Source organism: Zalophus californianus, chromosome 12 (genome assembly GCF_009762305.2).
Source record: "Zalophus californianus isolate mZalCal1 chromosome 12, mZalCal1.pri.v2, whole genome shotgun sequence".
In the NCBI taxonomy this organism is placed as follows: domain Eukaryota; kingdom Metazoa; phylum Chordata; class Mammalia; order Carnivora; family Otariidae; genus Zalophus; species Zalophus californianus.
Window position 1 is genome coordinate 46,856,262 of NC_045606.1, and position 15,064 is coordinate 46,871,325.

The 15,064-nt window shown below is 35.9% G+C and overlaps 1 protein-coding gene across 9 annotated transcripts in view; it reads right to left on the reverse strand.

Annotated features, from left to right (window-relative positions):
• Positions 1-15,064, reverse strand: part of DGKB (diacylglycerol kinase beta) — a 714,841-nt gene that overhangs the window by 488,568 nt on the left and 211,209 nt on the right. For all 9 annotated transcript variants that reach the window (XM_027574763.2, XM_027574760.2, XM_027574759.2 and 6 more), the window contains 3 exons: positions 12,101-12,218; positions 9,863-9,951; positions 9,664-9,780 (listed from right to left, as the gene is read on the reverse strand). In XM_027574763.2, the coding sequence (XP_027430564.1) occupies positions 9,664-9,780; positions 9,863-9,951; positions 12,101-12,218 (324 nt within the window). The remainder of the gene's footprint in view (positions 1-9,663; positions 9,781-9,862; positions 9,952-12,100; positions 12,219-15,064) is intronic.

The window sequence follows — 15,064 nt, forward strand, 5'->3', positions numbered from 1 at the left end:
GTGCACAGCTCAGTATGGGGCATAATTGATCCCATCATTAGTTTTAACTTTGTAATTCAATATGTAAATGTAACCAGAGATTCAGCTCAGTAGGAGCAGGATATAAATATAAGAAGATGATTATGATTATAAAAATTTATCTTTATATTGTATTTATCAGCTCTACATTAAGTTAGTGTATAATCATATAATGTGTTATTTACTTTTCAACATGTATGAACCTAAACTGGTATTTTTATCCATCTTGGTCACAAGTTTAAATTAAGGTGTTATAACATGGTGCATTAAATAGTGATTTTTAAAATTGAGGTGATAGTTATTATTGGAATCATACAAATTTGCTAAAGGCATCTAGGGATTTCTCACTCCGTATTAATTTAATATACAATTATTAAAATATACGATTTAATATAAAATATTACTACTTTAGAACAATTATACATGTTAATAAAGTAACATGTTTTGTTCAAAACAAAAATGGAGCTGCATCATTTTTCAGTTTTGAACCAAAGTCACTCCATTTAAGTCATGACTACATTAATTTTCAAAACAAGCCTACCTTAGTAAGCAGTTAATTAGCAATCAAACATAAACCCCTAAAGAATGTTGATTTGCTGTTGGTGATAGAACTCCCCTGAAGGGGTATTTCTGTTGTCCTTCAATCAAAAACATCTGTCATGTTAACTCCTTGCCCTGAGTTAAGGCTACTTGGGCAATGATTACTGCACATTAGGCCACTTTACAAAAATGAAAAAACCTCTCCATATTCATCCATAGTTAGCAGCTGCTTCTCAGTGACATGTAAACTCCTTCTAAAACAGTGGTTTAATCTTCTTACCAAGCACTGCTGATCTATGTCAAGAGGCAAGAGGGGTTAAAGAAGTTCAAGCCACATGTACAAAAGAACTAAATAAATAGATGTTCTGATTTGGCGAGTGAAAATTTGGTGGTGAAATATATTATTAATTTATTGGACTTAATCTATTTCCTTAGAATAAATCATGGCTCTGGAATTTGGACATAATGGACAATGGATTCCTCAAAAGGTACAGTGAAGTCCTCACTCTTGGTACCTGTGAATGTGAACTTATTTGGAAATAAGATATCTGTAGATGTATTCAGGTTCAGATGAAGTTTTACTGGATGAAGAGGAGCTCTGATCCAATGACTGGTGTCCTCATAAGAAGAGAAAAATCTGGACCTAGAGGGACAGAAATGGAGGGAAGAGGCCATGGGGCAACAGAAGCAGAGATTTGGAGATGCAGCCTCAAGCCAAGGAACAGCAAGAATGGCGGGCAAGGAGCAGAGCCTAGGAAGGCTCAAGGAAGCATTCTCCCAGACAATCTTCAAATGGACTATGACCCTGCTAACATCGTGATTTCAAATTTCTGGCCTCCAGACCTAAAAAAGAATAAACCTCTGTTGTTTTAAGCTAGTCATTTTGTGGCATTTTGTTATGGTAGTCCTAGGAAACTTACATATCAATCACTATGAAAAATGAACCAAAACCAAAGACAAACGATGAATCTTAAGGCTCTTCTATACCAGGGTTCACAGCAAAAAGGCTTTTGCTTTTTGATCCTTTAGGAACTCTTTAAAACTGAGAATGCAGATTCCAAGAAGCCTCTAATTTGTAGAGGCACGATCCACAATAAAAATCCTTGCATGTACAGAATGAGAAAGTCCTGAATTTTTTCCTCTTGACCGAAGTTCATGAAGCCTCACATGTGACTCTGAAGGACACCGGGGCAGGGCCCTCTGAATGCCGCACTGACCACAGATATGCCCTCTGAGGGCCTCAGCCTCCTCCACACCTCCATTCCATGTGTTTCCAACAATTTGCAACTGATATGGTAAAGGATAACTACCCTTTCTGTGTAGTTATTTGAGGATTACCAGATGTAAGAAGAGATGGCAAACATAAAATGAACTTAATGACAGCTTCTTTCTTTCTTTCTTCTTTTTTTTAAGACCTGTTTTCCAGCCAAAAAGAAAGAACTAATGACTCCAAGAGAATCACACTTGATGAGCTAAATAGAGAATGTGTGTAGGGGGTAACTCTGCATATTTGGGTTTGAGGATTTCAGAACATAAACGACAAATGAAACTATCATGGGCCTTTTTAGTTTGCCTGTCTCGTTGCCTTATCCCTGAGCTTTGTGCAGGCAGCTGTGAGGCAGAATCCTGCAGGAACATGGGCAAGTAGCAGAGTCTAGAAGAAAGTCGGTAGCCATATGATCATCAGTAAAACAGGGACAGGCGGTACAAGAAAAATCTCCTACGCCAGAAGTCTGTATTAACTAATAATGTGCAGTGATACCTTATACTTTTTTTTTAAGCCTGGAATCTGACAGCTGCTAAATATATTTGGATGGCCATCAACACCATGACATTGCATGAAGCCCAAAGTGTCAAGATGGAGGACACCATATGGGAACTACTGATGATTCTCATCATTTTAAAACCTAGAAGACAAATTTGTATAGCCGGTCTAGTTTATTCACCATATTGCTCAGAGACACACTGGAAGACAAAGTGCAAAATGGGAAAGCCAAAAAAACTAACTTAGAGTTCCCACTACTATTTATCAAGATTAAAAGTGAACATTATTTGGGGAGCCTAGGTAGTTCAGTTAGTTGAGGGACCCACTCTTGGTTTTTGCTCAGGTCATAATCTCAGGGTCATGGGATGGAGCAGAGCCCCAGTTGGAGCCCCCCACTTGGAGCCCCCTGCTTGGAGCCTGCTTTGGGCTCCCTGCTCAGAGTAGAGACTGCTGGAGATTCTCTCTCCTCCCTCCCCATCCGCTCCTCCCCTGCTCACCTGCTCTCTCTCCTTCTCTCTCAAGTAAATAAATTAAAATCTTTTCTAAAAAGTGAGGATCATTTTTTGCTGTGAACCCTAAACTACTCTAAAATAAAAATAAAAAGTCTATTAAAAATGGCAAATATCAAAAAATACAAGCCATCTGATAGAATTTAAAAAGCTCCTTCCTTCCCCCCCCACATAAAATCTTAGGTTACTGGTAATGTTTTATTTCTTGATCAGATTCTTCTTATATGAGGTGTTCATTTATGCAAAATTCATTCAGCTCTACCCTTAGGATATTTATACTCTTCTGCAAGCATACTATTTTTCAATATAATTTTAAAAAGGAAAAAAGTGAACATAATCAGCAATAAAAACAATTTGCTTAAACTTGTCACCATGACATTTTACAGACAAGCATATAAGAAAAAGACACAGCTGAGTCCTTTTCAGTGTCAATAAGATGCTGAAGACTGAAAATTGTCTTAAAGATAACCCAGATCCCAAATCAGCCGAAGTGTAAAGACAAAAATCCTCATCAAGAATAGAAATAAACTAGAGCATCGATGAATCCTGCCTCTTCTATAAAATGGCCAAAGGAGCCCCAGAGATAAGAAATTGTTACCTTCTTTTAAGTGTTTTTATTTTGATTCATGGGTGTCTTTGCATTTTTTAAGAGTAAGGCATAGAAATCCTTAGGTCATTTTATTTTTATATGTACAGAAATTCTCTTTTGTATTAAGCAAATCAGTCCTAGATCTAGGAAATTCATAAAATATGAACCAGCTTTTCCTGGAAGTGAATTAAACACTTGGAAATAATTTCAGAGTTTATGACAATTTCCAATGGCACCTAATTTACAGCCAGGTCTATGTTTGTTGGGAAAAGCGATCTCAAGTTAGGCAGAAAAAGAAAACATGTGAGAGTATGTATGTGTGTGAATGTGTGTGTGTGCACATGTGTGTATTTACAGGGTGGAGTTGTGAAAAGAGTTGGAGTACTATATTGAGAAGAAAGCACTGGAATCTAACAAGTCAAAGGAGGAAAAAATAGAAAATAAATTTCCATATGTATTTGTAGGAAAATAAGACACAGAAGTCATTCTTCTAAAGAAAACTAAGTGACCTGATTTAAAGGAACATTGTTGGCTTATACATTCTTTTGTTTCTAACATTTTGCAAAATCAGGGTGCTGCTTTAATGCAGACATTTGCTAAAGCATAAATGTTCCTATTAGAAAGGCACTGGAAACCTTTAAACGCTGCTATTCATAACTTAATATTTTAATAAAGGAGTAGCCCTACATGATACCAAAAGTAAAAAATTCATAGCCATAGTAGGCTTTCTTTCGTCAGGTTTAAATGAAATATATCACCCTCCTATCTTGCTGAGTCCTACCTCACCAGGGACATTTTACTACAACCAGGAGCAAATTACAACTTGTTTTAAATAGAATGTCAAGGAAATACACTCTCAGCAGAAATGAACTCATATTCACAGTGGGATCTTAGGAACAGAGAATGTAAGCAAGAGAAGGAAAAGAGAACTAATGAAGATATTTAGCCTGGCTGATTGAATTATAAAACACAAGAAAATGGTTGCATAAATGCTAGAAGGTAGTTCACAGTCTTCTTAGGAGTTTTCTGTTTTTATTTTTTTAAGTGGTTAGATTTGCAACAGGATATAAAACTCAGTTTCCTAAGAGCTTAACTTCATATCTACAAGATGGCAAATTAGTATCATTTCAAGAAGCCACAAGTGCTGACTAAAAAGACGGTGTTAAAATGAGTTCTTATCTTTAATATTTGTCTAAACCTACTTGTATGCCTGGTACAGATTTAGGTATTACAGGATGATCTTCTAAAAAAAAACAGAATTTAAGACGTGCATTTAAAATTCAATATTTAACATTAAGAAGACAAATATATCAGTCATTAAAGTGAACTCATCGGGGCGCCTGAGTGGCTCAGTTGGTTAAGCGGCTGATCCGGCTCCCTGCTCAGCAGGGAGTCTGCTTCTCCCTCTGACCCTCCCCCCTCTCATGCTCTCTCTATCTCATTCTCTCTCTCAAATAAATAAATAAAATCTTTAAAAAAAAAATAAAGTGAACTTATCAAGGACCTCCTCTAAGCTCCATACTCTGTCAAGCATTTTAGGTGATGAGGAAAAAATGTGTATTTTTGACCAGGAGCTCGATCACATTGTAATCTAAAAGCGTTCACAACCTTAATATGCAGACATGAAACCTCTGGAGAGCATTTAGTCTTTCTTTCTGGTATGGAATAAAAGTACAGAAAGTATTCAAAAAAAGAGAACTCTTAGTGTCAAGGAAAATTTCAAGGCAGATACAGAACTTAATTTGGTTTTTCAGGTGTAGTTAGAATTGAAGGGGGGTACACTCAAGGGGATAGAGTCAGAAAAGTAACAGGTAAGGGGGAAGGGTGGCTGTCCAAGGGACGGCCAATAGCTCTTCACAGCTACAGCAGGGGCTGTGTGTAGAAAGGAATAACATATACGTCATGTGCTTAGGTTTGGGTCTGATATTTGAGGAACTGAAAACCAGGTCGGGTAGGAGGAAGTGAGGGCTGCATTTATTATCACAGAACTATTATAGGGTGCTGAAGGTGGCATATGATAACAAACTAGTATTTTCAGAAGATGATTCTGGAGGTGGTTTGCAGCCTGCATTATAGGAAAAGTACCTTCTGTTAGGGAGATAAGCCAAGAGACTCTGACTCTAATCTAGTTAAGAGGTGCTAAGAGTTTGCACTTGGGCTGTGAATGATGGCTACAAAAATTAAAATCCGAGAGAGATATTTTAAGGAGAAAATGTCAAGGCTCAGTGATAGGTTGAATATATGAGAGAAAGGTGAAAGACAAGAATAAAAGAAATTGACTTCTAACTTTATTTCCAATGACTGCAAGCATGATGATACCATGTCTGATAGAAGAGAGAAAGCTGGAATACTTGCTTTTTGTGAATATAAATAAATCCGCTTAGTCTAAGATTTAGTGAGATTCAGGACCACATGGTTCTGGATGATTTTAGAATATGCAGATGCTATTCTATTCTGACTTAGACTGGGCAACTAGATCCTTCCAGAGGTGAAAGAGAAAGGGCATGAGTAATATTCATGGAGCGCCTTCTGTGAGCCAGGGGTTGGATTTTGTGCCCCTGTGGTATTTTACCCAGTTTTCACTACAATAATAATTGTCAATTACTGAATACTTATTATGTGTGAGGTCTTGCCCTAAACACACCTACACAGATTTTTTTTAACTCATTTAATTCTTATAACAATCCTGTAATATAGGTATTGTTAACTCCATTTTACAACTTAGGAAACTGCCTGGTCCAAGATTAAACAACTACTATCTTAATTGTTGAACAGTGAACATGTTAAGAATCTGGTCAGCCTGACTTATAAGACTCAACCCATTTCCAAAAATAATACATAAAAGAAAGCAATAGCCTTGGGGAAACTTGTGAAATGAAGCCAAGTTTCATTCTTTTTGTTTCTCTTTGCAATCTATTTCGTATAGACTCCATTCAGATAGGTCTTCCTAAAGCTTAGCATTGCTGGTGCCAGAGCCCATCTCTTTCTCAACTTCTGCTAGATATTTGCTATATTAATAGTACTTTCAGGGAAGCATGAGGACATGAGAAAGGAGATTCAGTCTGTTTAAAGGCAATCAGTAGTAGTAGTAGGAAAACACTGGGGTCAAGAACAGATCAACCTTACGCTAAAATCTTCCATAATGGTTCAAGAAGAAAGTATAGGTTATACTAAATATATAAATATTCTGGGGTAAATATATTTTGTTTAACCTAGGTACAAAATCATTAAATTAATGAATATGTCCTTAAAATGGCTTACAGTTAAAAATCCAAAAGTGCATAGAGAATGAACTTACTTTGAAGAAGGCTACATATTCTTCTGGAAATATGAGAACTTCAAAAAAAAATTATGCAAGTCTTGTTTCGAGAACCAAATACCCATAGGACCTCTAGAGATCATAGTTTGTGAAAAATAAGGCCAAGGCTCACCAGAAGACTCTGGACTTCTCAGAGCTTAGTAAATTGGCAGCCATATATATATATATATATGTATGTATATATATATATATATTTTTTTTTTTTTACTCTTCCTTAAACCTCTCAGTGCTCCCTTGTTTCCTCAGCAGAACCAAAGGATTTAAAGACATTTGCAGTTTATGCTGTGCTCTGCTATAGTGACAAATAGAATCATCTTCATTTACACATTGATCTTTACTTAAGAATAAGATGTTAGGGGCATGTTGTCTGAATTAATTTGGGCATGAAATCCTGAGATTTTTAAAAGTATAGTTTATTCAGAGGCAACACCCTTTTTCCTACAAAAGAGAGGCCCAATTTCTTTCTTTTTCCAAAATTTTATTTATTTATTTGAGAGAAAGTGTGGGGCGGAGAAGCAGAAGGAGAGAGACAAGCACACTTCGTGCTGAGTGAGGAACCCAATGCAGGGCTTGATTCTATGATGCTGAGATCATGACCTGAGCCAAAACCAAGAGTTGGATGCTTAACTGACTGAGCCACCCAGGTGCCCCAGGGAGGCCCAATTTGTTACAAGGCTGGGGCCAAGATTAAGATCAAATATAAATGTACAACTGATAAGTAGCAATGTCAGAAAGAGGTAGCAATGTAGATTTATGGAATTACAGACAAGAGGAACATTAAAACGTAAGAAAGAAAACTAGGAAAACAAATGGAATATAAACAAGAAAAGAATCTAAAGATTCCTTGAATATCAATAGCAGACTACTAGCAATGGTAACTTCAAGGAGAGTCATTTCCATAGACTTGAAAGGGCAGAAGACATATTTCATGGAGATTAAAAAAGGAAAGAAAGAGATCAGTCAAATGAAAATTCTAGAAGCTCACAAGCCTTTGTATTAGGAGAGACAGTAATGCATATTTTTAGAGTATTCAAAATGATTACACATTTAAAATACATTAATTTTTAGGGTGCCTGGGTGGCTCAGTCATTAAGTGTCTGCCTTCGGCTCAGGTCAGGATCCCAGGGTCCTGGGATCGAGCCCGGCATTGGGCTCCCTGCTATGCGGGAAGCCTGCTTCTCCCTCTCCCACTCCCCCGGCTTGTGTTCCCTCTCTCGCTGTCTCTCTCTCTGTCAAATAAATAAATAAAATCTTAAAAACACATAAATTTTTTAAGAAATAAAAAAAGAAAAGAAAAATAATAAACCTAAGACATTACACTTGAAATTTACGAAGAATGGGAAAATAACTTGAAGTACAAACGAGAAATAAATTCTGATATTCTCCAAATTCAGCTTATGTTAAAGACAGAACTAAGGAAATATGCACTATATGGGGAAAGTAAGGGAAACAGGCTTCTACAAGATTGAAACAAAAACTACATATTTTTATAGATACTTAGCAAAAAAAACTAATATTACATAATGGATACAAATTTTCTAAAAAATTAAACAGTTGTGGTCTTCTTAAAACTGAGGACTCAACAAGTTTAAGTAATCCATATGTGTAGTTTAAATCATTGTCAGACATTTTATTATAATAACCAAACACTTCAAAAAACAAAACTCTTTCATAACTGAGGAAATTTCAACTGTAAATGTAATTTAACCAAGTAATAGCTGAAAATGATTGCAGAAAATGTGTTCATTTAAAAAAAAGTATGTAATCGTATTTTTGAAATGCAAGTCACAGTTTGTTTCTCTCATTATCCTGTGTGTATGCATATGTGTGTTTAAGAAAAATTGTAAATGGTTTGTGGGGTATGGGGTTGAGGGGCACTACAGAAAAATGTACTTAGCTGAAACACTGCTCCCTACTGTTTTAATCCCACAAAAGCAAGAACAATTTCTCCTACAACAGGAGGGCTCATACACTAGCTGGAAAAACAAAACAAAATTAACGTGTGTGTGTGGGAGGGGAAACAATCCCCTAAATATTTTTGTACTCTATTATAAAAATGACATTCTAATTAATTTCCAGAAATTAAACACAAAACTCTAGCATTACCATCTAACAACTGCATTTATTCCGGAAGTTATTTGAAACAGGCATTGATAATTATGCAAATCAGGCAGAGTCCTAAAATTTCCCAGAAAAAGACCAATTTACCTCTTCTTTCTCAATTGTCAATATCATTATAATGACTAGAGTTTACATCTATAAACACTATATGTAAATACCATATGTAAAATCTTATACCTCAAATTATGATATAAGTGAAGGAGCAAGGCAACAACATGTTGTGAGGAAGGGCAAAATAAGTTCTTAAAAGGATCAAGAACTGAAATATGGACCTACTTGCATGTCTACCTAGCCATGTGGTCAACGACAATTTGCTGTCTTTTTCTTGGTCTTAGTGTCTTCACTGTATAATGAGATCTTTGGACCACATTATTCATCTGTCTACCCTTTGTAAGCCCATAGATTCTGTGATTAAAATAAATTTACAACATGTAAAATAGAAATTTCTTCCAAAATAGCATTAGGGATGGAGGGAGAGCTGAATTCTACTCAGACTGTGTCCTACATGCATCGCCCACCCCTAGCCATGGCTTCTCATTACCTTCCTGGTACCTCCTAGAGCTCTGTGGAACATAGGTGGAATCTGCATAATGGTATAATCTCTAAGGTTGTCACTAGCTCTAAAACTCTGGATTCTGTGAGGACAAATCTGACTTCGACCCTTATCCCTTTGGGAGATATATGGTTTTATGCTTAGTCTAAAATTCAGCACGATCATCCCGGATAAAACTCTTGGAAAGTATGGGATACACAGTCTCCATTGTGAGTGAATGCTAGAGATTTGTTTTCCGATGTTACTCACTGTGATCTGACACCAAACACAATGCAGTCCTGTCAGGCCCTGGTAACATTTAACCGTTTTGTGGCACTTATCACACTTGGTTGGGCAGTTACCTTCAACCCAGTAATGATGCATGACCTAGAGTAGAACAAGAGCACTTTGATAAGAAGAGGCATCCATAACCACCACCCTAAGAAAGTAAGCAGAGCCGCACACTTACATCAGTGTTCTTCTTGGACTTCACATAGGTCTTGATGCAAGAAGGAGGTGCTCTAGCCACACAGCGCTCATGGACTGTATACTTGCAAACTGAAAAGAAACATGTACACCCATTCAGAGCTAATCCTGGTCCTGATTGCAATTTTATAGGGAAAGAATGACATTAACAGAACCTCATTTCATATCCACTGCTCCCTAATCAATCCAATCAGCTACATCAAGAAAAAGTCTAAGTTGACTGTTTTTACCATGGAATACAAAAGGCCAATTAGTACAGGAAATATTATGCATGTGAAAAACCAAGACTCCTCTATCACGGCATAGCAGGAAATGCTTAATTAAATCAGGCCTCACTCAAATTTTTCACAATAATTCCCAGATGACAGAAATATTAAAGACAAATTGATGACTGCCAAATGGCTTGGTGTCATTTGCTAGAAGGAAGAGATCTATATTTTACAAAGTATAGGCATGAGAGCAGCTGGAGGGCATGGAAATAAAAGCCCATGAGTTTATGCTACTTTCTCTATTGATTTATCTAAACCTTAAATGGCTGATTAGTCCATTTCCAGAGAGTAGATTTCATCACACATGCCAGGCCTTCAGTATAAGTTTATCCCTCATTTGCCATCATGGTACTGTTTGTCCAAAAGGAACAACCTTTTCTGAAAATGTATAAATAAATAGAACAAAAACTAAAGAAAAAATGACCATGCATCCCTCTCAATAAAACAAAAACAAACCACTACATAGAATTAGAATGAAAAATACTAAATCTACATAATAGTCATATAGTAAAACTGTTCCAAAATATCCACATTGTGATTTCCTTTGGTCACATTGAGAAAGAAGCCAGACTTTTTCTTCTTTCCCATATTGGTGATAATGTTGAGTAATGCATTTGCCACACTGGTCAGTTACAATTTGTGAACAAAATTCTCACTCTCCATATGACATCACTCACATTATTTGAGTTACCATTTTGTTTCATATGCTCCCATCCATAGAATCTACCATGAAAAACCCTTTACTTTAAAAATAACAAGACTTGAAAAACAAATTACTTCCTTTGTACATAAAGAATGTCCTAGCATAACTAGCTTTTCAAATGTGGCCACCAGAAACTGCCCTCTGAAGTGACATATTACAATTTCATATAAACTTATTAATATCACTTAAATGTGGTTAATTGATATCACTAAAACATGGTTTTTAATGTCAAAGAATACATGTGAAAGGAAATCAATTCTCAGATATACTACCAAAGACACTGCTGCCTAAAAATAGTATTGGAAAACCATATACTGTATGGAAGCCAAATAAGAAATTAGATTTAATGTAAATGCACAAAAATGGGCTGTGTTTAATAAACTTGATATTTTCAGTAACTCCATAGAGAGCAGAAAAGGAAATGGATGGACAAATTGCTGGACCAAGAGAATGTTATACTTTAATGAGGAGGACACAGTATCCCTTGTTTTAACAGGGGCATTAGAGAATGTAACATTTCTTGGGTATAAATATTGTTTATTTAAAAATACTTAGGTGATTTTTATAAATTAATTGTTATATATTCCACCAGAAAATTCTAGTGGGCAGTACTCACTCAATGGAATACAATGAAAATTGCAAAGATAAGTGTACTGAAGTGGAAATAATGGCCACAACTCATGAGATGGCAATCCTTCAGGTTCCAATATCCATTAACTATACAGGAAGATTTTCCTCATGATAGCATTAAAAATCATGTGCGTGAGGTGTAAGATTGGTTTGTATTCTTAATTTGAATGCAAATTAATAATCAATTAATCTAATTGTTTCTTAAAAGACCTAAAAGAATTGGCTCATTATAGGAAGACAATGTGAATAAAGTGGCTAACTTGAAAATTAAAGGACAAATACGAGTAAAATACAAATATGAGAAACCGGTGGGTTTTTTTTATAATTATCCCAGAAAAAAATGGGAATCATATGTAAGTCAAACTACAATGGAAAGAAAATGGCTGATGAATTGGCAAATGCCCTTAACTCTTTTCCAAAGGGAGAGTTTCCTAAAACTGAAGAAAGTTAAAGCTAGAGTGACCTAAACATTTAGGAACATACTGCAGGGAAACATAAATCCTAGGTACAGAGAGGTCAGAATGATTTCTTAGGTCTCCATCTACAAATAGGACTATTCCATGAAATCAACCTTTCCTCACTGGAGGCGATGACATCCAGGCAAAGCAAGTATACTCACAGGAACAGCAGAGGCCCTGCTTCCCCACACCAATCAGCATGTTCAGACAAAGATTGCAGTAGGCAGGTTTGTTAAAGTGCTTGAGTCGCCACACATGCTGTCCATCATCCTTCACGTTCTGCACAGGACGTAAGAGAAACAGATTTCACTTAATGAAATAAACAGAGGAATATGCAAGTGCCAATAAAACTCAGAGCTGGACGGAGGCATTTGAAGACAATCTGTTATTTCATCCCTGACTTTCTCCAAGATCGCCAAAGAGTCTAGAAAAACACATGTGCTCTAGTGGAATGAGATCCTGCTAACAAATCTCGGATACTATAGCAACGCACACATTCTTGTCTAATGTCAACAGTCCGACAGCATGTCCCAAACCATCATAATGACCTGCCAAACTGAGCACTCCCTAAGAACGAGGACATGTCTGTCTCGCCTTTGAATATTTTATCCTTAGCACAATTCCAGAAACAAATAAATGAATAAAGAAAGAGAAAACACTCTTCAGTGGAAGAACCTGACAAATAAAAACTTGGAAAGAATGTTAACCCTTGCTTAGTAGTAGGAATGTGCAAATTTCTTGAGGGTGGGGTCTTAAAGGAGGCAGTGGGATGGGACAGAATGGGATGGGAAAACACAATACTTAAAGGTAAGTTATTGGTAATATTTTAAGACATCAGTTGGGGATTACTTACAGCTTATAATTTACATTAGCATATTTTTATATGTCACAAACAGCAAATTTTAAAAGGTAAAATTTTTTAAGGACCTAATTATATTATCATGTTGGTTGTTCCTCTTTTGTAAAATATGAATATTTTAATCTCATAGAAAGGTGCTAAAATATTAAAACTATATTACTGTATTTATATCAATTACTGTAGTTATTTGCTGCAATAAAACCTTAGGTTTAAATTAATTCACATTTAGCATAACAACTATAATTATGATTTATTTTTCTAAGTAAAACTATATAGTATCATAATAGCTACTTCTCTAATAGGTATGTAATTACATCTGTATTGTTCAGATTGAAGTAAAATGAAATAATATGATGCTCATGAGTCTCTTGAATTCCTTACAAGAAGGTCAAGATACTAAATGAAGTTATTATGTATCATTACTTTTGTCACTATCATTTTCTGCATTCACATGTAGTCCTTGTACACCACTCACCAACTTGTATCAAATTCGGATTCATTTTAGACATCACTTATTCTACAGAAACCATTATGGGACATGATTTTTCACATTAGCCTAATTGTCATATTTTTCAGAATACATTCACCTAATAAAACTTTTGGATCACCTGCTGCGTGCTGGGACACTAACACAATTTCTGTAGTAGTGGGACAGCATACACATGTCCAGATCCTTTAATTTCTCTTGATACTAACATATTAATAATGCATCCCGACCACTTTTTTCCTATTTCTAGTCAAGAGATAAACCACCAAATTTGAAATACTTGATTACATCCATAGTAACTAATTCTCACATTAGAACCAGAAATGTCAAATTTGCATCATAATATGAAACATTAATGAAAAAGCTTCCTGGGAGATAACTCTCTGTGGGTGTCTTGAATTTCTGCACAATTTGTAACCAGCAGAACCGTCCTTTATTTCCAGGCTATCTTTTCAATGATATTTGAAAAACAAACAGCCTTGGGCAATAGAGATGTATCTCCCTCCGGAGGAGAGGGCAGGTTTACTTATTGTCCAGTATAATAAAAATAATCTCTCCCTTCTAGGAAAAGGTCAAGTAGGTTTGTTTACTGCACATTATAAAAGATTTAGTTTCCCCAAGCCAAGGGTTCCAAGCTCTGATGCTGTGCACAGTGATTCCTTGGGCCACACCCCATCACCCCTGGGGGACTCTACAGGCCCGGAGAACTAGCTCAGACATGCAGCTCCTATTGTTTGCTTTGCTGTAAATAAAGAAGTCCTTTGTTTCTGACCCAGGTGTCTCATGTCCTCTGCCAGTATTCATGAAATGTTAGCAAGCTAACTTGTTAACTTACAAGTAGGGTAACTCTCAGACCCTTCACAGTTCTTGACAATGCTCAGATTCCTTTTTTTTTTTTTTTTTTTTTGACAAAGGACTAACAAGCTCTCAACAAAAGCAATTATGTAGAGTGTGTCACGGAGAGGACATCAGAAGACACTTGCGTTTCAATTTTCTTCCACAAATTAAGAAATACGTTTTATAGTAATTTCTGAATCCAGGGCTGGTTTGTTTGAATCACAAGATTTCTAATATCATTATTATATGAATGGAACATTTTATATATTTGTTTAGCATTGCTGTATTTTTCAAACTGTCAATATTTTAAAATTGCTATTCCTTCAAATAAGAATAAAACATCCTTAGTGAAAAGTGTAAGTAATGGGGTTGTTAATTTAATATACAGAGAGAGAGATGGATAGATAGATAGGTATAATATAGAGATATAGATAAAGTTGGCTTAAACTAAGATTCTTAAGTGAAAAGAGGAAAGGGAAAAAACCTAATTTTCATATGTATTACTGTTCTCATAATCCTTGTCATTTTATTTTTAAATGAGTGTCCATTACATGTGAATAAGCCTCATCCTGTTGAAGAGCACATATGGACTAAGTTAGCTGGCATTTTCCTTATCAAAAAATAAACAAGTCTGAACGTGGGTGTTCTGTCAATCAGAACACTTAGCCATGTTACAGGCTGCAACTGATGTACAAATCCATTACCCAGACATAAAATACTTTACCAAAAAACAAATTAAATAGCTTTATAACTCTTAACTGGATACATTGCCAAAATATGCAAAGGATGAAATATGTATGTGACTTCAAGAGAAGAAATTGAAACCAGGAGCCAACTATTTCTCAGCAGTGCAAATTATACTCCAGTGCTCTGTATTTTCATGTCTTGTCTTGTTTGTCTTATTTAGATGGTAAACTTAGTGGGGGACGGGGAGAATCTGTC